The following is a 27596-nucleotide window of genomic DNA, read 5'->3' on the forward strand; positions in this document are numbered from 1 at the left end:
CTAAAAGTGTGATCATGCATGCATTGCTCGTAAAGACAAACAAAGCAAAAGCATTAAGTAATATTAATATTGTCTGCTTCATAGTTACGTAAGTCTAACTTCGGAAGATTTTATAAATCTCATAAGTTAGAAAATGGCACATATGCGAAATTTTTGCGCTCACATCAAACTAATGCTGTTTTTTCTGATTGTCCATCACAAAGACTGTGTTGTTGAATGTCGTGAAATCCAATCGTATAGTTCCTTACGATTCTTTGCCATTGGTGACTGGGGAGGTCAGCTTTTTTCACCATATACGACTAAAGTAGAAAGAGCTGTTGCAAAGGAAATGGGAATCATGGCCGACTATTTTAAGCCAGATTTCATTCTTGCTCTTGGTATGTAATTAGCTATTATCGTCTTACTTGATTAATTGATTTCTACGCATTAACAAATGATTGACTCAATACGTCTTGATTTTCTGTTTATTTTGTAGTTATACATTCTTTATGGGGTAATATTTTCCCAAACATGTGACACGTATGGTGCTTTGTTGCGCATTAAGTAATTCGTCGCGTATTACACATTAAGGTCTTAGTTGTTTTGTACCCTTTAAAACTCGTGCAGTGACTTCCAAACATATCCAAGAAACGATTCATTGTGAAGTAACTATTTTCCTTGAATGAAATTTAATTGAAACAATTCGTATTTATTTGAAACTGTGCGTGATGTGCAATGGTTTTTGGAGTCATTTGACTGATGATGATTTAGGTCAGATTACAAAGCCCAATTTCTATATTATTGAAGTTCCTTTAGGACTGGATAAGAGTTTAGGGTCTGCACGCCGGCAAGGGACAAAATAAAATTTGAGCTTTTACAAACTTACCGCTTTCGAGATCAGGCAAATGGCTTAAGCCTAAATCTCATTCATCGCAAAATGTCGGCGATAGGGCTTTTGCGACGTCGGCGAGCGCTTACGATAAATGAGAAAGCATTAAAAATTGTATTTTCGATTTTTTGCGACGGTTGCCGAACATCTGCGCTGCCGTTGCAAGAAACAAAACAGTTTGTTTCTTGCAATTATCATCGATCATTGGTGAGTGCTACTTGCTTAAAAAATCTTTTTGAACAAGAATCTGTTAAGTTGGGCGACTTCGGCGACAACTTATATCACAAACAATTGAATCTGCACAGAAATTATCAACTTTAGATTAAAAGAAGCAATTTTTTTTCTTTGGTATGAATATCAAAGTGCGTTGACTAATATATCATCGCCGATTTATGAGAACCTTTCATGCACTGGCCATTACTGACTATCGGCGATAAACGTCGCCGATACTAGGGACGCTAACCGACACTTTGCAATGAATGAGAACTAGGCTTTATAATTAGGAGATAGGCCAGAGTCAATGCCGCAAAAAAGTATTTCTATTGGCACACGGACACAATTTTGCTACACTAAAAAATTGCATGAATTTTTATGTCATTTAAAAACGTAATAATGACGTGTTATATGAGTGTTCAAAGACACGGATGTAAGAACGTTTTCAGTTTTCACTGCTGGGGGGTGAGTAATGACAAAAATTTTGTCATGAGATTCAGCATTCAGATTATTGAGAGTTGTCATTTCATAGGAATGATTATTTTAAAAAGTCGTCATGTCATGAAAGTCGTTACCTTTTGGGCAGTCTTTTTTGTTCATAATAGGTTATAAATTTTCTGTAGAAAGTGCAAAAAACTATTTGTTGATGTTTGTAAATTTCAAACGATAAAAATGAAATTTTACCAAAATTTCTGCCAACTACCCTGAGAATATTCGAAGGGGCCCTCAGTTCTTACGTCATTGATTATTGCCTACTGGGCTGTAACTTATTGGATTATACGCAATAAGTTGGCTTTAGTGAAGGATTGAAAGTCTCGCACAGTCGCATTCATTCCAGTTGATGTTTCCATATAATCTCTTTGGCTGTTTGTTTACAGATAATTATCTTAAGCTTTCAATAAAACTCATTGAAATATTTTTAACTTGGAAACAAATTTCTGATTCACGGCTAACAGCTGTCAGTTTGTCTTTTTTAGACGCAATTTTGTGTAAAATACCAATTTCTTCTCATTACACTTATCATTATCACCATTTTGTTTGTTTTAGATTTTACGAAACTGTTATACAGCATCTGCACATAAATAAATTCTGCAAAGTTTACAGGGAAAAAGTTTTCTTTTTTTAATTAGTGATAAGAAAATTTGAAGAAATTTCGCAAATGTTCGATGAGTCCACAGACTGATATTTTCAGTTGTTAGACTTTACTGAATGCTCGAAAAAATTTTGCACTAGAGCTGTTTGGTAAAGGCATTTCTCTATAGTGCGATTGAAAACATTCAGAAATAGTGAAATTTAATTCAATATAAGTTAATCAGTGTCAATTACCTCTATGTTTAAACATGTAGGGGATAATTTTTATACGTTTGGTGTGAGAGATGTTGATGATAAAAGATTTCAAGAAACATTTGAAGATGTTTTCACAGCATCTTCACTTCATGTTCCTTGGTATATTTGTGCTGGAAATCATGATCACTATGGTAATGTTTCAGCAGAAATAGCTTATTCTAAGAAATCTAGTCGATGGAACTTTCCTGATTACAATTACACAAAAATATGGACTATTCCAGGCAAGTAATATAATCTTCGTCGTTATCCTTCGGTGGTGTAATATTTCCACGAATTTATTTTTCATCTCCATACATTTCAATCTCCATGTGTAGTTCTTTCCTGGTTAAAATTTATTAAATGCTGCAGCTTATCGGCATTTGTTGATGTCATACAAGTTGTTTTGATACAGGTTCGTCCAGCACCCTACAGATAGTAATGATTGATACAATCATACTTTGTGGAATCAGTGAATCTGGTGATGCCGCGATTCGTCTTCAGGGTATGTTCTATCTTCACATTAATTTTCAACACATTTTTATACTTTACTATATGATTTTTTTCATAAAGATGTAAGACCTATAAAAAGACAAATTAACAAAATGTGTTGTTTAAAAAATAGCTTTGCATTGGTCTACTAACAAACGGTGCTGAAAATACTCAACGAATAAGCAAATAATATCAAATATCGTTTGAACATATATAATTTATTATTAAATATAATAATGTAGGATTGTGTCTGTATTATTATATATGTTAATTCGCTGACTCTCGAGATAATGCTCTATTCATCTCGGCTTCGCCATGTCTTCGCAGATTTCTTAAAGATGTTTTCAATGTTTACGTTAATGAAGGGCCCAAAAATCCAAAAGAGCTCTGGAGCACTGGGCATGGGTTGAGAGGACTCTAGCAAAGTCATCAGCAAATTATCTGTTGGTTGGTGGGCATTATCCTGTATGGTCAATAGCGGAACACGGACCCACCGAATGTTTGCTTAAATCATTGAAGCCTCTTTTAGAAAAATTTCATGTCACTGCTTATCTGTCTGGACATGATCATAATCTTCAGGTATCTAGAACTGACACTGAAAACTTTACATATTTCTTTTCATTCGTCTCTCTGTCTGTGTGTTCTGTTGCCCTGTCGGTGCATATAGCATAAATCGTTGGTGATATTTGAAATGTATATTTATTTCATGTAAAATTTCGTATGAGTCTGGGTCAGGAGCAATTTCTTAGTTCGGATTCATACAGAGATTGTTAATTTATTTTCTTAGGAGTCTTAGCAAGTTGGAAATCATTAGAATTTCGAAATTTACTTCCTTAAATCTTTACTTTTTCAAATAATACAGAAGCACACAATGTATATTGCATATTTGCATTCGGACAGAATTGAAAAACAACACCAAATTTCAATAAAAGTGTATTCAAATGACTGATGATTAATCCTGATCTACGCTGGACCAAATCTCGGAAATTATACTTTAAATTATTGAATCGATGTGTATTATGTTTAAAGGTGAATGATTTGAACTCGAGTTTATCGTGACATGTTTGTAGTTGTTCATTGTCCTGGTTAATGCAATGATGTGAGTGACATTTTGTTGTGGGGACGTCGTCTATAGTCATCTTCACAATTCAGACTTACTCTTCTCATAATTATGAGATTGTACGAAATCTGTTTTGCTGTCATCAATGAAATCTGTCAACCTAAAAATTTCATTGCAACGAAAAAGTCATCGGTGATATTTTCTTTTTAGCATTTAGATGATGGTTCTGGAGTACAGTATATTGTATCTGGCTGCTCTAACTTTGTGAACAATTCAACTGCGCATTTTAATGATGTACCGAAAATGTCATCCAAATTTTTTTGGGCTGACTATTCAAAACTGGGTGGTTTTGCAACATTTCGAGCTACACCTGACGTAATGGATATGACGTTTGTTGATTCAAGAGGAGCATCGTTGTACAGTATTCCTCTCGAACCAAGGATTCTATACTCTAAAGTGAAATTTTGATCCATTAGAGTAGAAAAACTGTAGCTTACATTATACTTTTTTATTCCAATCAAATCATACATTGGCATATTTTTATATACATTTTTCTATTGATACAAATCATAACATTTTTTTGATGACTCAGCAAAGACTAGTGAGAAATTAACTAATAACTTCTTGTCTAGTGTCTAAGAAAGAAAAAAGCGGACTGAAAGTGGGCTTTCACTAGTACAATAGAAATATATCTCTGTGTTTCTCTTGGAAATATCAAGAATTGTGGGTCAAAACGTCTCTATAGAAGCGATGAATTCTTTTGGATTGATTAACAATTTATGCGCCTGCGAAATATAATATTCGGTCAGCAAATCCAGTATAATCCCTGTAAACTTATGTTCTCATCTGATTATGTGTTTCAGACTGAGGAAAAGCAGTATTGTGCATATTTTATTAATCTAAACACTGCATAGTAATTTTGCGTATGTATAGTAAAATTTGTCTAGTTTGCTCTGCGATGGCGATTTTTAATTAAAGATGACAAATTTTCTTGTTTACTATTGCGCGTGCCAGTCTCGCATGTTGAAATATGTACGGTACATTTTTGGCATGTGAATTTCTTGAACTAATATTTATGCTGAATGAATGGAGAAATCTTCTCAAACGCCAACGGAGCTCAATGCCAATGACTTAGCTCTACCTGAAAATTGGAAATTTACTGTTGCAAACGATGGTCGTTTGATTTATTTGAAGTGAGTTGCGTTTTACATTATTATTGTGTAAAATTATACATTATGTCGTCTTACTACAACAAATTTGCTATCATTGGAAATATTGTGCACGTTGTGAAGGCATGTGCAGTGTCTTTTATTGTCAAATGTAAATTTCTATACTCTGATGTTAAGGAATGAGTCATTATTCTACTAATGTTCATTATCTGTGATCATTATATTTTGGTTTTCATGTTTACTATCAAAAGATTTGTTGTACAAATCTGTCAATATAAGTTTTACCGATTACTTAGCGATAAACAAGGTATATTACTTGAGCACACTGATATTATTTCATTGTGATTGAAATGACCTGAATAATGAATATTTCTTTTACTTTGGTTTCACTATGAATTGACATTAAATGCTGAATAATGCTATTTCTTGCATTCATTTTCCGTTTCCTATTTTCAATATTTTCATTGAAAGTTCAACTATGATAACTTATTTTTCTGATTTTAGTAAACTTGATAAAACTTGGTCATGGTTGCCTCCTATCCAAGCTTGGAAAAGCAGACATGGTTTGTCATATGGCTGGGAAATAGCATTTACTTCTGATCAACGAAGATATTATGTGAAGTAAGATACACAAATACATTTTGTATATGATGCGAAACTTTGTACTGTTGTGAACATGTATAATTATCACGAAATTATCCTTTCTGTAAAATTTTCCTTTAAATCAAAATGTAAACAATATGATTGTGTAATGGCAGTGATCAGACCTTAATGACAGCGTGGTAATTGTTTTTGCTATGGTTATGAAAATTGCTTTGCTAAACATAACTGTCTCAAGTCTGCATTGTCAAACCTGAGACTCGTATGAGCTCGTTGAATTTTTACTTTTTACGTAATTGTGAAATTATTTCAAAAGTAGAAATTAGAAACGTAATTTCTCTTAACTATAAATTGTGAGATGCAAAAGCAGTTTTAGCAATTTCGTCTTTCTTCGTGAACTTTGGAGTGTTTTATCTACGTATATGTATTCCGTGAAGTGAATGTATGTTCCGTAAATTGAAAGCGACAATTTTAAATTGTGAGGATGTGTTGTCTTGTAGTATCTGTATGTTTTATTCATATTGTTAGTCATGAATGTTTTAGATTTTTTTCTCGTTTAAATTCTTTGCGGTTATATTGGCAAGGTAAAACATTTAATGCTGATTTTTATTCTGTTCAAATATTTATGCAAAAATTATTTATTTATCTAAATATAAGTTTTATAATACACGTTTTGTAGTTATTCAAATGAAACATAAGTTATAATTCGCTGTTGGTTCACGCTGTTTGATTCTGCGTTCGTGCGTTCTTCCTGAAATTTGAAACTATTTACTGTGCATTTGCATAAAAATCAATTTTCTTATGAATAAAGTCATTCGTTTGAATATATAATCAATATGATGCTGGGTAAAAAGTTTTTTTGAAACTTGAATTGTAATTATAATATAAATATGGTAATACATGAATAGGGTGCTTTAATATTTATTAACCATTTTGAGAAAAGTCTTTGTAAAGTAAATGTAAAAGTCTTTGTTGCTAGTTTTCAGTGAAGAAATTTCAACACATATTTCTTTGCCTGCCATGTAATATTTGGAGAATGCTTAGGATGATGTGTGGTGTAACGTTGATGGATAGGATTCGAAATGAAGAGATTAGAGAAAGAGTTGGTGTTGAGTGTATCAAGAATTGGGTAAGGCGCCAGCGTTTGAGGTGGTTTGGGCACGTGGAAAGGAGGGAAGAAAGTGCTGAAATTCGTAGAACATTGCATATGAATGTTGATGGAGTCCGCAAACGAGGTAGACCGAGAAAGAGATGGATGGATGCTGTGAACAGTGATATGAAGGCGATGGGTATAATGAGAGATATGGCGAGAGATAGAGATGTTTGGCATAGAAAAGTTCATGGACCGATCAACCCCCTAGCGGGGATTAATACTGGCTGGTATACAAATGTATGTTTGTTTGTTTGTTGTTTGTTGCCATGTAATATTTGTATCAGCAAGCAGTTATTATTGTTGTGCTAAAGTAGTTAAGGTCACTTATTTATGCCTTTAAAAGGGGGAAATACTCAATAGTTACTTTCTAATTCTTAGAAAATATTATGTTTACTTTGTTGCTATGATATAGAAAAATATTTTTATTAATTGTGCTTCCTTTAGTCATTTAAAAAAGATGACATACCGAAGTTTGCCTTTGGAACAAGAGTCTAATGAAACAACTGTGGTATGTATTATAGCAATTTTAAAACTCCATAATTTGTTCGTTATGTTATGTCTTCAAATGCAGTAATCAGTCAAGTATTTTTTTTACATGTTTCTTTGAAATTTGAAAAATCCTGCCAAATGAATTTAATCAACCATGCAAGAAAACTTTTTATTCTTACGGCAATTTGTTTTCAAAGAAATGTTTTTCATAACATCATTAATTATAATCAACAGGAGCAGTCAGCCCCTGTACAGGCTGAACCAATATTGTATTATATGCTCAAATGTATGTATGTTATCCTTAAAGCACAATTTTGATGATGAAATTTTGTTGTGGTAATTTGCTTATTTGTGAAAATAGTGCTAGCAACAGCAAAGCTAGTTCACAAGTTTTAGTCCTGCTACATAAATTTCAAATCATTTTCATTACTAATTGCCTTCAAAATTTGTTGTTCAATTATGCAGTGAGTGAACAAGTGAACACAGAAATATTTAGATGGCTAGGCTAGACCAAATTCACTGGCTAGCTACATCATTAATTGCTAGAGTTTTATGTTTAAAAGATTCCCTCTTTATTCCTGATCATTTTCATATTTTATAATTTTATTCTATGCAATTCTAATGTTAGAATTGTTGTTTAACTGTATTGTGTTAATGTTTATTATATATCAAATCAGTCATCTTTTATTTTCCTTAGAATATTTATTTGTCATACAAAGCCATTTTGTCTGTTAAATTGGACAGATTGTAGAATTCTTCCTTTTTATCATCTTTAATACCTTGTACTTTACCTTTGACAATATCAAGATATTTTGCAAGAGCCTATGAGTTTGAAACAATATGTCAAATTTAATTTGTGTTTGCCCAAATGTAGCTATAAAAATGATGTTGCAAATTGAGTTGTGAAATGTTTGATCATTACTACAAACTAACAGGATTGGACTGGCTTCAATCCAGGGGCCTTGACATTTCATCTGTTAAGGGGGCCCTGAACACTCTTCCCACAAAATTTGTAAATTTAGACTTCAGAGCTTCGAGAATACATTCTCACATTTTACGTAAAGATTTTATTGTATTCTGTAGTATAAAATTTTGAAGGATTTACCTTGTCATAAACAACAATTTACGCCACATACATTACAGAACAAGTTCAGATTTCAGAGCAGTTGCTATCTGGGTAATATATTTTAGTACTTCATAAAAAAGAGAATTCTTTCCTATTCCAATTACTTTGACGCTAATAATCAAACTTGCTTTACAATTTTTCTATGTAATAAGGCACACTGGCGCATAAGGCAGTTCTGACCCTGTTAGGCTGTTAACTATACATACAGTCAGCCAACAACTTGAATGTTTATTCATAGTTTTACCAAGGATAGCTTGCGATTATATTTGAATGTGTTTCTTTTAAAAAACAACAATTAAATTCTTTTTACTAAAAATAAATGATGTCCAGTGTTTCTGGAATTTTGTTATTGAGTTTTACTATATAACTATTTTATTATATAACATTTACTATCTGTTAATTTAGATCGCTCCAAGAACTAGAAACATTGTTATTTTACGGCACTCAGATATTGGTGAGTTTTTATACACAAATCTATTTTGAAGATCGCTTCAGACAGTTTTAAGTTGCTAATATTTCTTTGTTTATCGTCCTGTCATTCCTAAAATGTGTGATGATATGATAATATCTGTAGACAAATATAATTCACTATATTTTAACTATATTTCACTATGGCCTAAACGCCCTTTTGAAATTTTTCGAAGTTCACCAAAATAAATACAACAACGCTTTGTTGAATCATTTGAATGGTCATTTTGTTAGCATCAAGACGTTGACTAGTTTGGAATTTATTTTTTATGAATTGCTTCATTGCATCACCGTTTACAGTTTGGGACGAATATAAATGGTTTATATATTATCATGCATGAATATAAATCATTCCCATTAATTGCATTCTCTTTCTGTGTAAATGTTTATTTGTCGTGTATTTGTTATGATTCAATAGGATTTGGTTTTGTTGCTGGAAGTGAAAAACCTGTGCTCATTCGATCCGTCGCTGAAGGTACTAAGGTTTCATTTTAAATTATTGCAAGCGACATGTGTACAAGCGACATGTCTTGTAAGAGTTACGAGACAGGTGTGGTCTTCTTTAAGTAGATATGTCAAAATTTTATTGCACTATCATGCAGTAGAGCGACTAGAAAATTCCATCTTTTTTAAAATATCCTCTGTGCATTGACATTGCTTTAAAGCTTCTTGTAGGCCTGTATAAACAAATTAAATCACCTTTTATTTTTTTATGTTTGAACTACTAACACTCAATTAAAGATCAATGATTTTCTCCCGATGCCATCATATGAATTACCAACAAATTTAGCGCATACTTTCAAAATAATTCGTACCAATCGTAATTTATATATGCAGCGTTATTGATTAGCGATCTGCTTTTGATTTCCCGATTATAGTGTACATAAAAGTAAATATAAATAATCTCTAATTATAAAACTTGTAAACTAATTATTAAATGTATTAATTAGTAATTAAGTTGATCAAAGTGATTCCTTACTTCATGGATGAAATAACAAGTTTTAGCAAAAGTTCAGATTAACTTCAGAATTTCGTTTAGATGGACCTTCAGCAGGGAAACTGCACGCAAATGATCAGATCTTAAAGATAAACGACGAAGATGTTTGTGACCTGCCACAGTCTGAAGTCATTCAACGGATAAAGTAAGTATTTGATAAATGAATATTGATATTTATGATGTAAATTATGTTAATTTATGTCAGTCTCCTCTACGATTCGTGACTATATTTAATTTACTTCAATATCAGACAGTCTGCCCAAGAATTGAATCTTGTCGTTATTGCTAGCGACGACGTTCAAGATGTCCGAAATATTGTAAGTATAGTGGAAACACTTTCCATAAGTATTGTACATATATTGTAAGTATAGTGGAAACACTTTCCATAAGTATTGTACATATATTGTAAGTATAGTGGAAACACTTTCCATAAGTATTGTCCATATATTGTACGTATTGTACATATATTGTAAGTAAAGTGGAAACACTTTCCATAAGTATTGTACATATATTGCATTCCAGCATTCGGTTGCATTTCAAAAGACAAATATGGCTTTTGCTCCATCAACTTTTTTCAAAAAAGTCAATGGTGGACAGTTGTATTAAGCCTTCAAATGGCTTTGTAGCTAATCTGCAACCAACACCAAACGAAATGAGAACAAACTTTTGAAAAAAATGGCCACCAAAAAGGTTAATTATTTGGAATGACCTATTAAAAACATTAATTTCTATTCTATTATTGTGTAAAATACAATATGTTAATATATTTGTATTCTATTATTGTGTAAAATACAATATGTTAATATATTTGTATTCTATTATTGTGTAAAATACAATGTGTTAATATATTACTATTTTATTATTGTGTAAAATGCAATATATTAAAATAACTTTTGATTTTTTCTTGAATATGAAATATTTATAGCAAACTTGGTGAAATGAATGTAACGACATTTCTTATCAACTGATTACATTTTCTTATTTACAGGGACAACGTAAATCCTCCATAATGAGTCGCACTACTAGAGAAAAACGTCGATCTAATCCTGTGAATGTTCGTTTTGCCGATGGACCAGTTCTTGTCGAGTATATAGGAAATCCTAGCAGACAGTCGTTACGACACGTATGTCTTTAGTAGAAATAGAGATGTCGATTTATTAAGATGTTGACTAGTAACAGCGTAAATTTTTTAGTCATCGTTGCCGCTCATCCCCAATGCACTGAAGATTTTCTTGGAAATCGGTCAGACCAGATCATTTCTATATAATTCTTCTACAGTTGTCGAGGTGAATTTATCAAAAAGTCATGATTTTCCTTATATGATTTACTAATATTCAACAGCAAAAAGAACCATTTAGCTCAGGTGGACCATTTGGGACTCTTGAATTTCACTGCACCATCTTAAAAGATAAGCTAAAGCGCAGTTACGTGGAGCAAATTTCAATGCTTTTCATTAAGTCTGTTTTTCTTATAACCATCTCCATCGTCTCCTTCGTCTCTAAACTTACAACGACGACCCAAACGATTGTATTATGGAAACATTTTTTGGAAGATCGAGTTACTGGAGGCAAATGCGATTGTCCCATTTTATGACGATTAAGACATTTATATGAAAACTCGACTTTAAATGTTATCATAATTAAAAGAGTGCGCTCGCCATTTAATAAACGTCATTCAAACTGGAAATGTTTATGCAATGATTCCCTCAATTGAAAAAAATTCAAATGTGATAAGAAAATGTAAATATGTAAGTCTGAGTGAAACCTGAAATCTTCCTTATTACTTTCTTTTAAATGTGTATTTTTCACAGGAACTGTTAATATCGCTGGCTCAAAAAATTGGTATAAAAAAGTTGGATCATTTTTGTATTGTTTTACATTCCACTCAAACATTAAGAGAGTTCATTGTTCGAACTAATGAACGGGTTTCTCAGGTAAATTCAAAATATTCTCCTTAAATATAAAGTCATTGCAAATTTTTATATTGTAAAAAGCCATCTTCTTAAAGCAATGCAACTGTAAATTTTGTTATTGCGTTTTAGATCTATATGCGAAGAAACTGTAGTAGTTCTACCTGGTTATCCAAACTTCTTCTCGTGTGAGTTCAAATTACTAAGTTAAAGTTAACAATAGTTTAATTGCTTGTGTTTCTTCAATGTAACAATTTGAGGCCCTCTGTCAGTTAGTCATTGTTCGCCCTCCAATGTTCCATTAGAAATTAGTTGATGATAGTACATATGATCGTACATATTAATATATATTTTCACTGCTTATGACTTGTGTTCACATAAAGCAATTTCACGTATATGTTTAATTAGAAAGTAGTGGCAAAAAATTTGCCAATTTTAAATGTTTATTCGACTATAAATTTAGCAAAAATCTCATATATTTATGCCAGAATGGATAGTTTAGGATTCACAGCACAAGTTGAAACTAAAATCAATCAGCAATTAGACAAAAAAAAAAAACAGAAGAAGAGCAGTAGAAACTGCATTTTGAATGACTGGAGAAAGCATAAATGAGATGTTTAAAACAATTTTGATTTCACGGGTCCGTTACAAGAAAATATGGAAATTTCATACAATTTGATGTAAAAGAAGTCAACAGAGTACATGCGTAAGTTAAGTTATATTCTGTTTCAACTCACAGCTGACGTGATATATTTTCGTGCAAGAATGCAACCTGTATGTTATTCTGTTGAGAGTATACATCGAAATATTCCTCAACAAATGAATCTTTTTATTTGATTGACAATATACTGAAATTGCAAATTTTTACTGTAATAACATAGATAGTTTTAACTTTGATTACCCGAAAATAAGTTTTTTTTGTTAAATAAATTTATATGAAATTCTTGTAGGGGGGGCCTAATGCTTGCCCCCCTCCCCGTCACTTGACACCTAGACACCCCTCAGTACGCCACTGTTTCGATTCCTTCAATTTCACATTTTTTAGCATATAAAGTCCGAGTTATTTTGTGTTTTTACTCAGATTTGCTCCAAAGGATGTTCATTCATTTCTTAAAGAGGACCCGATTGCGTTTGAGTATTTTTACCAACAGGTAATTCCCTGATTGATGGATGCATCGACATTATATTAGACTTAATAAATTCAAGTTATAAATTATTTCTTGTGAAGATGTGTTCACAAGTTGTTGAAGGTCGTTTTGGTTGGGAGCTAAAATATGACACTGCGATCAAACTAGCAGCGTTGCATCTTCAACAGTATGCCATGGAAGAAAAAAATGGAAAGAATGGAAAAATCTCCGTGAAAAGGATCGAGCGAGAGTTAGGCAGTCTGAGCAATTTTTTACCAAGTGCTCTTATCAATACGATGCAAAAGAAGGATCTTCAAAGGATACTCACGCAGGAAATAAATCAAGCAAGAAATCTGTGTCCACCTGGACAAAAGTACATTTCTCCACAACAAGCTAAATTACAGTATTTGAAAATTTGTAGCGAGATAAAAACCTACGGTGGAAGGCAGTTCAATGCTGTTGTCATTTATTCTGTCGCTGAAGAAAAGAGGGTACGATCAAATCAAGTTACTTTGAATTCGCAAGTGGGGAAATTCTGTGATAGTGTGAATGTTTATTAAAAACAGAACTTTGTACTTTGTAGTCTTGTCACAATCAAATGATCAATTGCGTTGTGTTTGTTGGGCCAAATGTTGGTTTAGCTCAAATATCTAATCTAAAATCGTTTTTGGTAAGTATAATGGTTATTGCAAATGCGTTCGGAATATTTTGTATTTCCATTTGTAAGAGATTGTTTTTGTTGCTTTTTTCTCAGATGGACAAACTTGCGGATTTCCGTGAAATTGATGGTCTTGTAATCACCCCTAATACAGATGGCAAACAAAATGTAAAACTGTTCTTAACCAACGGCAAGGTGCTTGTTGTATAATTTAGAAAGTCATAAAATTGAAGTTTTAACTTCAGCCATCGATACTTTAAAATTTCGTTCGTTTATTGCACGCAGATTTTTTATTTACAGTGTTTAACGATCATCATTGGACCAATTTATGAAACGTGGGACTTTGTGTATTTGATAACTGGTTATCACAAACATTTAGTACGTAATGCTAAACCCCTTTATGTTATTGATATGTTGTCTACTCGTGATGGCGATATTGAACTACCAAATTTGTATGAAGGTATTTCCAACGGCTAATTTCCATTCATATACTTTTAAAAAGCGTTGCAGTATTGATGAGAATATTTTTGTTTGCCAAGTTAGAAATGTTTTATGATTACAGTGCCCTCATATTATGACACACATCGGGTTCTAACGGATGACTGTTATTATATAAAAAACGGCCAAGAAAAGGAGGAAGATTTGAAGAAAATTACATTCGTTCAAAAGCCTTGTTTTACGAATTGTGAGATGTATTCGTTCGTTGATGCAAAAGCAACACAACGGTCAAATTATATTGGAAATGGAACTGTGGACGAACATCTAAGTGTTATGACGAAAGGCCAACTTAATATTGGAAATGGAACTGTGGATGAACATCTAAGTGTTACGGCAAATAGCAACCTTAATTCAATAGAAGAAGAACCTCAGATTCGAACATCAAATGAAAAAATTGATGATTTGCCATCCGTGCAACATGAAATAATTGAAGACTGCGATCTTGAGAAGAAATCATATGTACAATCAAGTGATGATTTATTAACTGTGTCCACTGAGGAATTTTATAATGATGCGTTGATAACGTCTGATGGGAAAGAAATAAGAAATAGTTATGATCATGCAAACGGTGCATTTCAAAATCATGCTTCAATTCATATACAAATTTCTAACAAATCTGACATTGTTTCTGGGAAAGACAATCAATTTGATGTTTCCCAGTCTCCCGAGAAAAGAGTTTTTACTTCAAAAACTAACTTGTCCTCATCATGGACTTCTCCAGTCACATCTTCAAGTTTCATCTTTCTTCGTCAACCATTTTATGAAAAAGTTGATTCAGCAAATCTGAAAAGTACATCTCAAGTTCTTGTTCAAATAACATTCTCTAGTCCGAATGAAAGAAATGAGGAATGTGTTGATTTGACTAATTCTAGTTGCAGCAACGGAATTAGGACTGAGGATAGCGTCATTAATGAAGAAAGAACTGAATGTGTCCATTCACTTCCAGAGACTAAAACAAATGGTATTTTAACGATATCGAGTTTCACCGAAAATAGGCCCGTGTTTACCAATTATATTCCTTGTAACGGTGTCGAAGAAAAGAGTTCTGTAATAGATCATGAACATACAGTAGACGAAGAAGAAGCAGGTGATGGTGAGTATGATTTTGTGATATCTCGCAAGGAAGCTATCGACCGTACGGTGAAAACGTGTTATTTGCTAAAAAGGAGGTTGAGCACCGCTTTACTCTTAAAAAACGCTACTGAAGCGACTAACGAAGTGACGCCTTCTCAACGACAATCAATGATTGCCGAAGTCGATCTTTTGGTGGAATATAGCAAGCAAATTAAACTACAGTCGTCCATATGTGATGAAAATACCGTCGTAAAGTCTATTCTAAGAACAGGGACAGCACTGAAGCAGTTGACTGATTATTGTACTTTTGCCTATAATGGCCAACATGGCTTAAGAAATTTCTGTACAGAATTAGAAAAATTAATTGAAAAACATATTGACGTCTTGATCTCCACAGATATTACAATGGAAATGCACATAAACAAGTGCGACTTAATTTTCAATTCACTTGAATTACTGCGTTTTATTATTAAGAATATGTGACAAATAATATATGATTAAATTACATCTGTACATATGTGCTATAACGACTAAACAAATGACAAAGTTTATGTACAACAAATGGGAAATGATTTGGGAAATTATTATTATATTTCAAAAATATCTTTTAGGAAACTTTCTTGTAAGGTTACCTCTACCGTGAGAATAAAATAAAGTTTTTACTGTGACATAAAATAAAACAATTGTTGTTAATTTTTGTTTGCTACAACGATTTTTTCTCAAGAAGTAAAAAAAACGGGAAGATACCTGTTCGGTAATATTGTAATTGCTTATTATTATCCACTCTAAGCAGAGCTGTTAATGATCATTACCGGCCAGGCCCTGGCGTGCCCCTTCCAAGCGTTAAAGCAAAGCAACCAATTATTGTATGTAAACTGTGGACAACAAGACATCAAGTTGATATTTATATTTTAAACCACAGCTTTTGAAAGATTTTATCAAAAATGTTATATTGAAGTCAACGGATGTTCGCAAAATCGCAAATCCATTCAAGCAAATCCATGTACACAAATCCATTTCAAGCTTACTGTGATGCAACCAAGATTGGGTTACCATGTTCGTCAAAACTGTAGACTTTGGAAGCTTGCGACTCCTGAAACAACAGCACAAGTTGAAAAGAATGGCAGACTACCACTGGTAGTGCCAATTGGAAGTGTTGAATGCATTGTCGAATCAGTATCCTACGAGGACGTGAGACGTTACAGGAAACATGATGTGAAGAAGTACTGCTCAACCGTGCGACAGGACAGCGGGAACAGAATGACCATTGTGGGATGGTTGGTGTGGGCCAGGAGATCCTAACTAACCAACCAAAGCGTTCTTAGCCACGCTAATCGCTACCAGATCAGCCAATCGCGGGCGATACTATGGATTCCCAATCAACGTAACTACCCCCACACTTCCAATAATGACGGGATCCCTTGTTATTTATATACAGTGATAAGCAATCGCTCTGAACTTGTGGTTTAGCTACTCTGCGCGTGCGTGTTGATATTAGCGTAGTTCGTTGAGATGATTGAGATTCCTACAGCCAAACAAAATATTATTTTGTTTAACTATTGATAAAAACATCATTGGTGCTTATGAAGCTCGTTTTTATAACACGTGTACTACTTTGAGTGACAATCGCTGATGTTCAAATTCAGCATGCTAAGTTCTGTGATATTCATGGCGAATATTTAATCATGATTTGAAAAGGCGTGTCACTTCCGTCTTTGAATTTTGAAACTGAAATCTAACCTCAAAATAAGTATGGCGACATCAAGTTGTGGATGGTTATGGAGTTTTGTTTGGATTCTGATCTTACTAGCTATTGCTTGGCCATTGGGACTTGTTGCTGCAATATTCTACGCAATGTTTTCACCGTTTGCGGCGTGTTGCAGTGCATGTGTGGATCTTACTAACTTCTTAAAGAAAGGCATGGAACTACCTTTCAAGGCAGCACAGAATATAGTACAAGGAAGATCTGGATGTTAACAGTTATGAAATATGAATTAGAAAAGAGTAATAAATTGTATTATTCCAATAATTTTTACAAATACTGAGCTATAGAACTAATCCAAGTGCAATAGAGGTCCTGATTTGACAAATTATCAACTTCTAGTAATGATTAATGCACAAGAAGAAGAATAACTAGCGAACATGTTAAATTGTCGGGGATTTCTATCGATTATTTGTTTTAAACATGGCTCCATGTCCTGGAATAATATAATCTGCTATTTTCAAAATTTTTTCTCTGTTGATTTCTTGAATTTTAACATTTTCACTAAGGCTTTTCCATTCATTGTTATCTTTTTCATTTTCAAAAAGATCTCCACACACAACAACCGTGCCATAGTCTTTAACATTTCGAACTAAAACACTCACATCAGCATGTGTGTGACCAGGTGTTGGAATAACTTCTACATTGTTGTCTACAATAAAATTCTTTCCATTTTTAAAATCGTGATCCTGGTAGCTATCACCATACATTATGTCATATCCGACAATAAATTTTGCATTTGGAAATAAATTCAGATTTCCTACATGGTCTATATGACCATGAGTGCAAATAACATAATCAATATTTGAGGGTGATAAGTCATGATCTTGCAAGCATTTAATAATCTTATCTTTGTCTCTTGGGCTTCCTGTATCAACAAGTATCTTGCTTGCACCAGTGATTAACGTACACGTGCCATTTGCTTTGAAATCCCCATTTCTATCTTCGTATGAATATCCTTGCATTAGTACAGAAATTGTGTATGAATCTTTTTCAGGTTGTGCCATTTCCATCTCAATGTTTCATGTTGTGTAAAGAGTATAGTTACATGACGTTGTAATTTCTTTCACTGAATTAACTGACCAATGTACAGCAGGCGCTAATTTGTTTTGATTTGATTGTGGTATGTTACAGAAGTCTGGAGATTTGAACATCGTAAATATTGTCTAGTTTTTACCTTGCGTATGGGAGATTTTAACCCTCGCTTGGTTGAAGATAATCTTCAAACAATAAGCTTGTCATCTGATGATTTATCTGGAGCTTGTGGTAAAATAGATGTTACTATTTTGTACTTTCTATTTGTTAACTGTGATTTTTGTAAACAATTTGAATTACTTTGGAATCAATTTTTGTTTTATTTTCATAGCAAACAGCGCGATAAAGGACAAGCCACTAGATAGCAGCATTGTTATCGGTAAAATATCAATAGTTCATCTTGTCTTAGTCTTAATTGTCTATTAACTAATTAATATTGCTAGTTGATAAAACTAAAAGGAGTAAGGAAAAAAACAAAATACTCTCATGTAAAAAATTTTTTTACAATAGTATTTTTTACTCATTATACCACTTGATTACAGAGGGCAGGCTAAAGGAGGCACTTTGACAAACATATATTTTGTGATAATTATTCAGTTTGTCTATAAATTGAAAGTGATAAGTTTATTGAATATGCAATTTTCCCTTGTTTAGTATTATTATGTTTCTGTTGATGAACTTGCTCATCATTGAAACTGTAGACTTTTTTGTGAGAAGGGTTTGAGCAAAGCTTTTAATGAAGGAAGCATGCATTGGTTTTGTTCCACACAAAGCATATCAGTGTCATATTTTCTTGTGAAGAATTCCTTTTTCTCAATAATATAGTTTTTGTTGTGTTTTAAAACATCAAATATAAGTAGACAATTTGACCTAAGCTTCTTGCTCAAGTGAGGCTCCAAATGCAAAAGAGGTTAAGAAAGGAGAGTGGAAATTTGAGTTGTAAAGTAGTCTTTTTCCTTGGATTATAGAGATAGTCCCTTGGTTCCTATGGTACCCTAAATTGTCTCAATGCCCTGTACCAATGTCATAGTTTTTCTCCTAAATTAGTTAACTGTATTTTCCCCATTGCTATAGTTGAAATACTTCAGTTTATGTGAATTAATGTTCATCAAGTTAATTTAAATAGATTGTTATGCAGATCAATGATGAGCAATATTAATTTTGTTTTTGATTTTCCATGATAATCATATCGTCCTTATACTGAGATCTGCCATTTGAAATGTAGAATGTCTCTACTTAATAGATATGTTTTTAGAATCTGGTATAAGAATATTCATCCTTGTTAATGTTGAATTGAAGATTTTTCACTGAAAAGTATTTGTCTGAAATGTTGAAATTGTTTATCAATAAAAGTTTTAAAATCAACAAATGATGAGTGGACAATTACTAAAGTTTGAAATATTTTAAACATAGATTGACAGTGAATGCCAATTTTTGTCATACTTATCTCTAGACAAATGAAAAAAAAAATATTTAAAAATGGGCAATTCTTCCCCTTCAATCTTTTGTGCGTCTACAGAAAGCTTCATCTGTATAGTTTAGCATTCATTAAATAGGGTTAAGTTAGGGATCAAGGAACCCTAAAATTCTCAGCTGGTAACAGTCTTTCTGACTCTCATAAATATGTCTTTATACAGGTTTTTTTACGTAATCACGATATGCAATACTCAATTTTCTACTCAAATATAATATTACACTTGTAATAGAAGCTTTGTTAATCTATATATTTGTTTTAAAAACAAAGATGAGGAAAAAGAAGAAAAAGCAAAATTGATTACTGAAGTATTAGAACTTCAGAATACACTTGATGGTATGTGTTCTTAACTATAACTGACGTTATTTTGTCAACTTTCGCATAGTTGTAGCTATTATCTCAAATTTTATTTTTAAGTCTGTTTTTTCTATCTTGGATGTAATGTATTAAACACACAGTCAACTCATCTGTATTATATTGAGTTTTTTAATCTTAAATATGATTTAGATTTGTCCTTGAGAGTCGACGCTGTAAAGGATGAGAATCTGAAATTGAAATCAGAAAATCAGGTACTTTTTATTGGCAGTTCTGTCAACGTAGAATGAAATCCAGTATCCACAAGAATTTTGTCAGTACTTTTCCATCAAAGATAGCGGTCAGTTATCAGTTATGAGTTACTTGATCATGCTACGAAGGTCATTTTTATCAATGGAAAGTATTTTATGTTTTTGATGTGTATGTGTTGAGGTTTGTTACTACAGTTGTAGTTCAAGAAAGAGTTTGGGGAAAATGTTCTTAATTTCTTATGCGTGAGTCTAGAAGTGGCTTGCGAAACACATTAAAATCCTTTCTACTTTCCGAATTTTGTTCAGAACTTATTGGTTTATACTTCTGCTGAAAAGTTCACTTAAATAGAGATCTTAATCTCAAATAAAGATTTCAATTTGAAATACGTTAAATTGAACAAACGACGGACGAACAAAGAGTGAAAGAATTGCATGTCAAATGTGCCCTGTAGACGGAATGATTTCATAATGATTGAACTATATGTATTATAAATGTATTTTAAATGACAATCATTAGATTTTAACTGTAATCTATTCACTCTAGGTGGGGTAACTGCGTCTGTGGTTCACTGTTTATATTCTAACGTGTGCGAATAAAATTACCTTAGCTAGAATGTATTTTCAATATATTTTCCATACATGCTGTTTGACTGAAAACTTGTTTAATCAGTTCTGTTAGGCGCGCTGTTCTGATTTACAAGTCTCATTTTAAATTGAATATTTTTAAGTGTGGAACACCAATACGAATTGTAGAACAGCGCACGTTTAGCAACAAGGAGCGCTTTTTGTCGTTAACATTATATTTTTTTTTGACTGATCACCTTCGTTGAAAATGTCTTTGACAAACCGCTTTTACTGTAAATAAATAAAAATCTTCTTATGCTTGCTAACTCTGGGTCTAAAATAGTTTGATACCTTCTAAGGTTCTTGGTCAGTATATTGATAATCTTATGTCGGCGTCAAATGTTTTTCAAGCTACAAATCCTCCAACTAAGAAAAGGTAATTTGTTTGTGTTATCAATGTTTTCCCAACATGTTTTGTGGCCTTTTAAAAGCATTTTTTAGACACTAATCTCTATTCTAAGATTCATAAGCAGATTAACGACCTTTAACGAAATGAATTTGTGTTGTATTATTGTAGGCAGTTACCTTCGAAATCAGCTCGTAAAAAATAGCCGTTTATTTTCAATCTTCCTTCTGTTGTAATTATGGACTCTGCAAGAGATGCTGGTAACATTGTTTCATTGTAATTACTAGTAAAATCAGAGATATTTTAATTCAATTAAAACGTATATCATATAGATTGCTTTAAAAAACCGTATAGTATTCACTGCTTTTCTAATGAAATATTTGGTATTTTGGTCGTTTTTTATTTGACAAATGGGTTCGCATAATTCGAGGTTTGCACCTTGAGGTTCGCATCTTGAGGTTTGCATCTCGAGGTTATCATTTCGAGGTTTGAATCTCGAGGTTTGAATCTCGAGGTTTGAATCTGGAGGTTTGCATCTCAAGGTTTGAATCTCGAGGTTTGCATCTCAAGGTTTGAATCTGGAGGTTTGCATCTCAAGGTTTGAATCTGGAGGTTTGCATCTCAAGGTTTGAATCTGGAGGTTTGCATCTCAAGGTTTGAATCTCAAGGTTTGAATCTGGAGGTTTGCATCTCAAGGTTTGAATCTGGAGGTTTGCATCTCAAGGTTGATTATCAAATCAACCTTAATTGTGTTGGACTCAAAAATGTATATTTTTGTCATTTTTGAGGTTAATATCTGAAAAGGTTTAAATTTTTTTATATTTTATAGAAATAATAGTCAGGATTTAATTTTGGTAGCAAAATGATAACTTTGCCACTTTCAAAGTAAAAGCAACCTATGTCTTCCTCTTTAGTACGACGTATGACTAAACTCTAAACCAAATAGTTGTTAATTGTTAAAGTAGCTAGTACGAATATTTACTAGCTTGGTGAACAGTGAAAAAAATTCTTCAAATAAGATTTTTTTAAAAACTTTGCGTAAGTATGATAAATTTATCGTTGTTATCGATATACACGATTTTTTCATTGTAAATTTGTAATGTAGTTATGTGATGACGTACAACGACCCTCAATGGCATTCAAAGTTCCATGTTCTTATAAATAGAAACATGTTTAAAAATGGAAAGTGCTCTCCTGCATAACTGATGGCAATCGTCTATTGAGTTTTAATGTTGATAGACAAACAGGCTCAATCACATTTAAGTCACAGCTTCACAGCGCGACACTGACATTTTTGCAGGCTCACTCAAATTAGCCTTAAATATCTAACAATATATTGACTATTGAGATGAGTCATTTGTGTCCTTTCATTCATAATAAGCATATAATTGCATTAACCACTTGCATAAATCCATAATGGAGTGGAATAGTATAATATTTTGATAATTTTTACTTCGTCTTCGTGTTTTAATAGTTTTCACGATAAAACCTATTTGATTTCATTATAATTTTCTCATAGCAAAATTTTTATCCGATAAAACTTTGATAGTTTCAAAACAATAGTAATCTAATATTCAGTCTGTAATATAGTGAATCAAATATAACTTCTAATAGTCAAATTAATGCGTTAATTTTGATGGAATAATGAAATATCTACATCTCCATCACCCCACGAACAAATTCTTCGTAGGAGACCTCTCCTTTTGGATTGATATAACCAGAAGTCAAGTTGTCAAATTCTTCATTCGTTAATTTCTCTCCCAGAGTTGTGAGAAGGTTTCTGAGTTCACCGGATGAAACAACGCCATTCAGGTCGCGATCAAAATGACGAAAGCATTCAATGACACCATCAGAAGTTCCTTTATGCCCAAGTTGATCTTGATGCTGTTTCATCAAGCTATAAACGGGAAGAAATTCGCCAAAACTTATCTCTTTTCCTTTGAAATCTTTTGTTATCTTTTTAATATCGGCCTCTGTTGGGTTCGTCTTCATGGCGCGTAGAGCTTCGCCCAACGAACTTATTGCTATCTTCTCTGATCCAGTTGTATCGTAAAGGGAGAATACATCTTTACACAGTAACAATTCTTTATCACTTAGATCGCCCATACTTAACGAAACGTTTAGAACACACTTTCTCGAATACGTATATTATTCTTGGGTGCAATTGTATCCGCTTAGAGAATCAAGACGTCGTAGTCACTCCTACACTAGACAATTGACCTTTGATTGGTAGATTTATTTCCTCCGGAATCATATTTTAAAATGAAACATTATGTAAATCAACAAAGGATGGAATTTACTCGTATATATAAATCATACTTTTAACTCAAATGTTCATGTTTTTTTCAGTCAAAGGAGATTAATAAGCCTTGTGAACCCAGCTGGTATCTTCAATCTTCATTTGCATATACCTCAATATTAGTAGTTAGCATGGCAATGTATTGTTTTCGCCCTCCTTTATAGAGCATTCTCATGCGATAATTTTGGCACTAGGAGTTAGGCTGTATAGGATAACTTTTTCCTTTGAATATTTAAGGCCTTATATGGAAAAGCACGTTTGAAAGGTTTATTTCCGTGGCTATGTTATGACATTCGTCATTTGATTGAGATTGACCAGCATTAAATGACAAATATATTTTAAACAAGTGTACACATTAACTGTTATACATTATAATTATTAATTTTAATTATGTTCGTTTTCTGTATGATATTGTCTCCTTACGAAGAAAGGTGGGGCCCGTGCTTTGATAAAAAACATCGGAAAAACCGCACTACTGGTAATATTTCATAATGGATTTTGCACGACTGATTTTCAGTTAATTCTCTTTATCTCTAGTATTTATATTACAAAAATATTACAAAACCCAGACAGAATTCTTGCACCACAACAATAAATGACATTGAAAACAAATTGAAGAAATACCAACAAACTGCCTGTTGACTGAAATTAAGTCTAAAGAATGATAATCATATGCTTTCCTGGTCTTTGGAATGAAAGGAAATAATTTTTTTTTTACAAGCATTGATTGATCGTTATCTTAAGCATGGATTACAGACATACCTATCTTTATAAAACATATTGTCTCTCTTTGTTTTTGGCTTTCCATACACTAGGTAAGACAAAAATATATGTCCTATAGTACCTAGCAATATATTTATTTAATTCAAAAAAAAGGTTTAATAACGAGGCAGTTGTCAGTATTTCTTGTGAACTACTACTAAAGAATAGTTACAGATGTCTAAATGATACCAGCTCAAATACAGATCTTTACATCATATACTATTCCCTACATTTCACTGAGTCCAGCTCTAAACCATAAGATTAAACTAATGGGTAAGAAATGTCAGGCAGACTTGCCGTCTGTTTATTTATACTTCTACAATATGAAGCTCACATCTGGTTTCAATCTTGTGTCAAACAATGTAAAGAACATTAAAAAAATATTTCTCTTTTGACTAAGCATATCAAATGTAAATACTAGTAATTGAAAATGCTATTTATAATTTCATAGCAAATGTCTTGTAAAAACAAATCAAAAATATCTTTTACTATCTACATAGATGCAACCATAAACATCCAACTAAAAATAGCTTTTTTGGCAATAGATTTCTGCTTAACTAGCCAATTGTCTTGATTCAAGTAAATGGGGTCCAACAATTTTACTCATCTTCAAGATCTTGCAAACATTCATCAATATTGGCCTATGCATGAAGTCAGGTTAGAAATATATAAACAACCCAAGAAATATTTCTGGGTTTGAGTCAGTATACAAAGATAAAGCTCAATCTTATTATAAGACACTCATAAATATAGTTGCATCACATAGACCATCCATACCAACACAACCAAAACAATAACTAAGGATGTACTCAGATTATCAAGGTAAAACCATGGTCAGTGATTCCACAATCTGCTGCTACCTTAAATACAAAGTCATACATATCAATGTAAAACTGGCCAGTGATTTCACCAAATAACTGCTGACACCACTTTGATTTATAACAAGTTTCACTTGTTAATGTTTAGTTTATGCCATTGGTCTCCTAGAGACAAAGCAAAATGATCTTCCACTGAATTTGAAGGTGGTGTAAAATCATTGAATTCTGCCCCAAGACTTCTTCTGAAATGTTCATCAACTACGGGATCTGCATTTACGGATGAAATAGGAAATGATTTAATTTCTTTCCTGTGAGGAATTTGAACATCAGGGACATTGTAACCAACTGGAACACCAACAATTGTATGTGGTCGACGCTGCATATGTGTAGATGTGATTACTGATGTTCTTTGTTGTGGTCTAATTTCTTCATAAAAGCTGCTTCTTGGTGAAACACAAAGCAAAGGAGGTGGACCAGACATTGGTCTTTGAGGAAATGCAGTCTGTTCTTCAGTGCTAAGTATAATAAAATAAATTATTATCAACGCATTGACAAATTTCGCTAGGCAAAAACATATTCATAATCCTAAAAATAAATAGCAATTAAAAAAATGCCACATCATTAGAAAGTATGTATCATATTCTGTCAATTTCAGTGGTCAGCTATGTCAAACATTTCATAGATGAAAGGCATCTGCAAAAATACCAAAATCTCCCAGGTGATAATTGCGTCCACAGCCAAAGCATTGTATTCAAATTTATTGGCACATTCTTTACGAGATAAGAATGTTGTTAATTTATTCGTGAAGTTAGCTCTATTTAATACACTTCACTTTTCTCGTTTGAAAGCATTTCAACCATTTAGTGAGATGTAAAAATAAACGCGAGCGCAGCAAGAAATCCTCCTTGGACTACATTTTTGTTCTTCCTTCTGACTATAAATGGCATGTTAACGTTCGCGTTGATCATATTACAGATATGAGAGATTGAAAACTACTTACAGAGTTTGTGTACCCGCACATTTAACTTTTCTTCTACGAAAAACAACTTGATCCTTTTCTCCCTCTTCAACTTCCATGGCTTGCGTCTCTTTGAATTCTATCGCTTTAGACAAAAGCGTATTTGGTTTAGGAATGAACGAACCTTCCGTTTTGATACCAAAATCTAAAGCGAAAAATACATCAGAATCATATTTCACCGCAGCCGTACTTGTACAGTTTTATCACGAAAGCCATATAAAAGGAAACGAATAGCTATAGCCCTTACACAAAGACACAACAAGCAAAAACTAAGTCTACAATGGTGAAATTATTCCGAGTATGAAATTTGCATGTAACAGATGTTTTGGTTCAATTATAGCCATGATGACACAATATACTTCACGGTATTGATCACTATACGTAGTCATTTTGCTTTTCATGCTTCAATTTTGTATCAAAATTTTACTACTCGCGAACAGGTGTTACAATAATATATAAATGCAAAAATGTTTCAATTAGTTCAAAATTGTGTTGTATTATTGAATAACGAACTATCGGCACTGTTTGGCTGTTTCTTTATTATGAATAGCACAAAAACAAAAGCAAAGCAAATACTTGCCTTCCTCTTTTCTTATGAAACAGGAGAATATGTAAAAAATGAATTTATAGTAATTGCCTTAACAAGAATTCAACTTTGTCTGTACTGCTTTAAATACAAACCTGCAAGCGCCATTAGTAAATACAATGACAACTTAATCCTGACTCAAACTGAAGATTTAATGAGATATATATTTCATCCACAGTCAGTCGAATATTATTTCGAAAACAAGCAATTTTACACAAAATTGCATTGTAGTCAATCCAATCATTTTCATCACAAATCAATTTGGTTTAAACGTTCTAAATACTTACTATCCGACGGTAGTGGTTTGATGATCTCGCATTCCGTTTCTGTTTCAACTAGTGAAGCTGCCCGAGATAATACATCTAAAGATGTTTCAACTTCCATTCCTTCCATAGCTTGAGTCTTTGTTTGTTATCGGTTCACACAGTCGTTGTGTGATTAACAATTTACAAATATATTACTAAAAATTCCAAAGCACAATGAAAGGTAATCACGAATTCCTTGCTGTTTTACTCTTTCATTCAAATGTATTCTAGGAAATATGCACTTCGATACCGTTTGATTCCAAAGGAAGATGTAGTAAAATCACATCAACCGTGGATAAAAAATGTAAAGAGCACAAATCAATGTGTTTGCTCCGCAACTTCGTCAGTCCCAAAGGTGTCGATCACGACTGCTGAATAGAATGTTGCTTACGAAGTTAATGCATGCATACGTTCATGACGTGCTGGTCATTCTGATTGGCTGAAATGAGCATGCCATTCTCGAGATTCTCACCAGTTGGCTCGTCCTTATGACGTCAATAGTCCTTTGCTTCGAAAATATTTTCGAAATAATCCTACAATCTTCCTGCTTGTTTGTACACCATTCTTTTACAACCTTTCAAGACCTGCTCTTATATTGTAGCTCAAATATTATGGTGAGCTCAAACATCGCTGGCGTATGAAACATCTGGAGTAAAACAGATTAATCATTTTTACCCAGGGATACAAACAATCGATCGCAGCTAGATAATTGTTACCTTGACAATGGCCTCATGTGATTATGTGTCGAGTATTTGTTGCTAATAAAGTAAAGGAAAC

General features: G+C 32.9%; 6 protein-coding genes across 7 annotated transcripts; 3 read left to right on the plus strand and 3 right to left on the minus strand.

Moving 5' to 3' along the window:
- Positions 1-40: 40 nt before the first annotated feature.
- LOC124446895 (tartrate-resistant acid phosphatase type 5-like) lies at positions 41-4690 on the plus strand. The gene is made up of 5 exons (XM_046997780.1): positions 41-377; positions 2428-2649; positions 2820-2913; positions 3262-3475; positions 4167-4690. The coding sequence occupies exons 1-5, from the start codon at positions 134-136 to the stop codon at positions 4422-4424; spliced, it is 1032 nt and encodes a 343-aa protein (XP_046853736.1). The 5' UTR covers positions 41-133; the 3' UTR covers positions 4425-4690.
- Positions 4691-4784: 94 nt separating this feature from the next.
- LOC124446887 (FERM and PDZ domain-containing protein 1-like) lies at positions 4785-15904 on the plus strand. Of its 2 annotated transcripts, XM_046997771.1 has the most exons (17): positions 4785-5149; positions 5630-5746; positions 7323-7386; positions 8899-8947; positions 9380-9436; positions 10001-10103; positions 10209-10275; positions 10947-11081; positions 11152-11244; positions 11769-11891; positions 12000-12055; positions 12949-13018; positions 13096-13485; positions 13578-13664; positions 13749-13847; positions 13953-14112; positions 14215-15904. In XM_046997771.1, the coding sequence occupies exons 1-17, from the start codon at positions 5043-5045 to the stop codon at positions 15705-15707; spliced, it is 3270 nt and encodes a 1089-aa protein (XP_046853727.1). In that variant the 5' UTR covers positions 4785-5042; the 3' UTR covers positions 15708-15904. The 2 variants fall into 2 exon arrangements, with proteins under 2 accessions (XP_046853727.1, XP_046853728.1); XM_046997772.1 differs by lacking the exons at positions 4785-5149; positions 5630-5746; positions 7323-7386; ... (2 more) ...; positions 10001-10103; positions 10209-10275 and adding an exon at positions 10314-10648.
- A 1314-nt stretch (positions 15905-17218) lies between these two features.
- Positions 17219-18031, minus strand: LOC124446892 (metallo-beta-lactamase domain-containing protein 1-like). Its single transcript, XM_046997777.1, has one exon. The coding sequence runs from the start codon at positions 17997-17999 to the stop codon at positions 17388-17390; it is 612 nt and encodes a 203-aa protein (XP_046853733.1). The 5' UTR covers positions 18000-18031; the 3' UTR covers positions 17219-17387.
- Positions 18032-18082: 51 nt separating this feature from the next.
- Positions 18083-21377, plus strand: LOC124446894 (short coiled-coil protein B-like). Its single transcript, XM_046997779.1, has 6 exons — positions 18083-18252; positions 18353-18400; positions 19766-19831; positions 20003-20064; positions 20985-21061; positions 21203-21377. Exons 1-6 carry the CDS (start codon positions 18171-18173, stop codon positions 21234-21236), a joined length of 369 nt encoding a protein of 122 aa, XP_046853735.1. The 5' UTR covers positions 18083-18170; the 3' UTR covers positions 21237-21377.
- Positions 21378-22396: 1019 nt separating this feature from the next.
- On the minus strand, positions 22397-23427 carry LOC124446893 (myosin-2 essential light chain-like). Its single transcript, XM_046997778.1, has one exon. It carries the CDS (start codon positions 23135-23137, stop codon positions 22685-22687), a length of 453 nt encoding a protein of 150 aa, XP_046853734.1. The 5' UTR covers positions 23138-23427; the 3' UTR covers positions 22397-22684.
- A 207-nt stretch (positions 23428-23634) lies between these two features.
- Positions 23635-27203, minus strand: LOC124446891. Its single transcript, XM_046997776.1, has 3 exons — positions 26802-27203; positions 25911-26073; positions 23635-25425 (listed from the first exon to the last, which is right to left on the minus strand). The coding sequence occupies exons 1-3, from the start codon at positions 26905-26907 to the stop codon at positions 25041-25043; spliced, it is 654 nt and encodes a 217-aa protein (XP_046853732.1). The 5' UTR covers positions 26908-27203; the 3' UTR covers positions 23635-25040.
- Between the last annotated feature and the right edge of the window lie 393 nt (positions 27204-27596).

The sequence above is a fragment of the Xenia sp. Carnegie-2017 genome, unplaced genomic scaffold, assembly GCF_021976095.1.
Source record: "Xenia sp. Carnegie-2017 unplaced genomic scaffold, XeniaSp_v1 HiC_scaffold_22, whole genome shotgun sequence".
Classification (NCBI taxonomy): Eukaryota; Metazoa; Cnidaria; class Anthozoa; order Malacalcyonacea; family Xeniidae; genus Xenia; species Xenia sp. Carnegie-2017.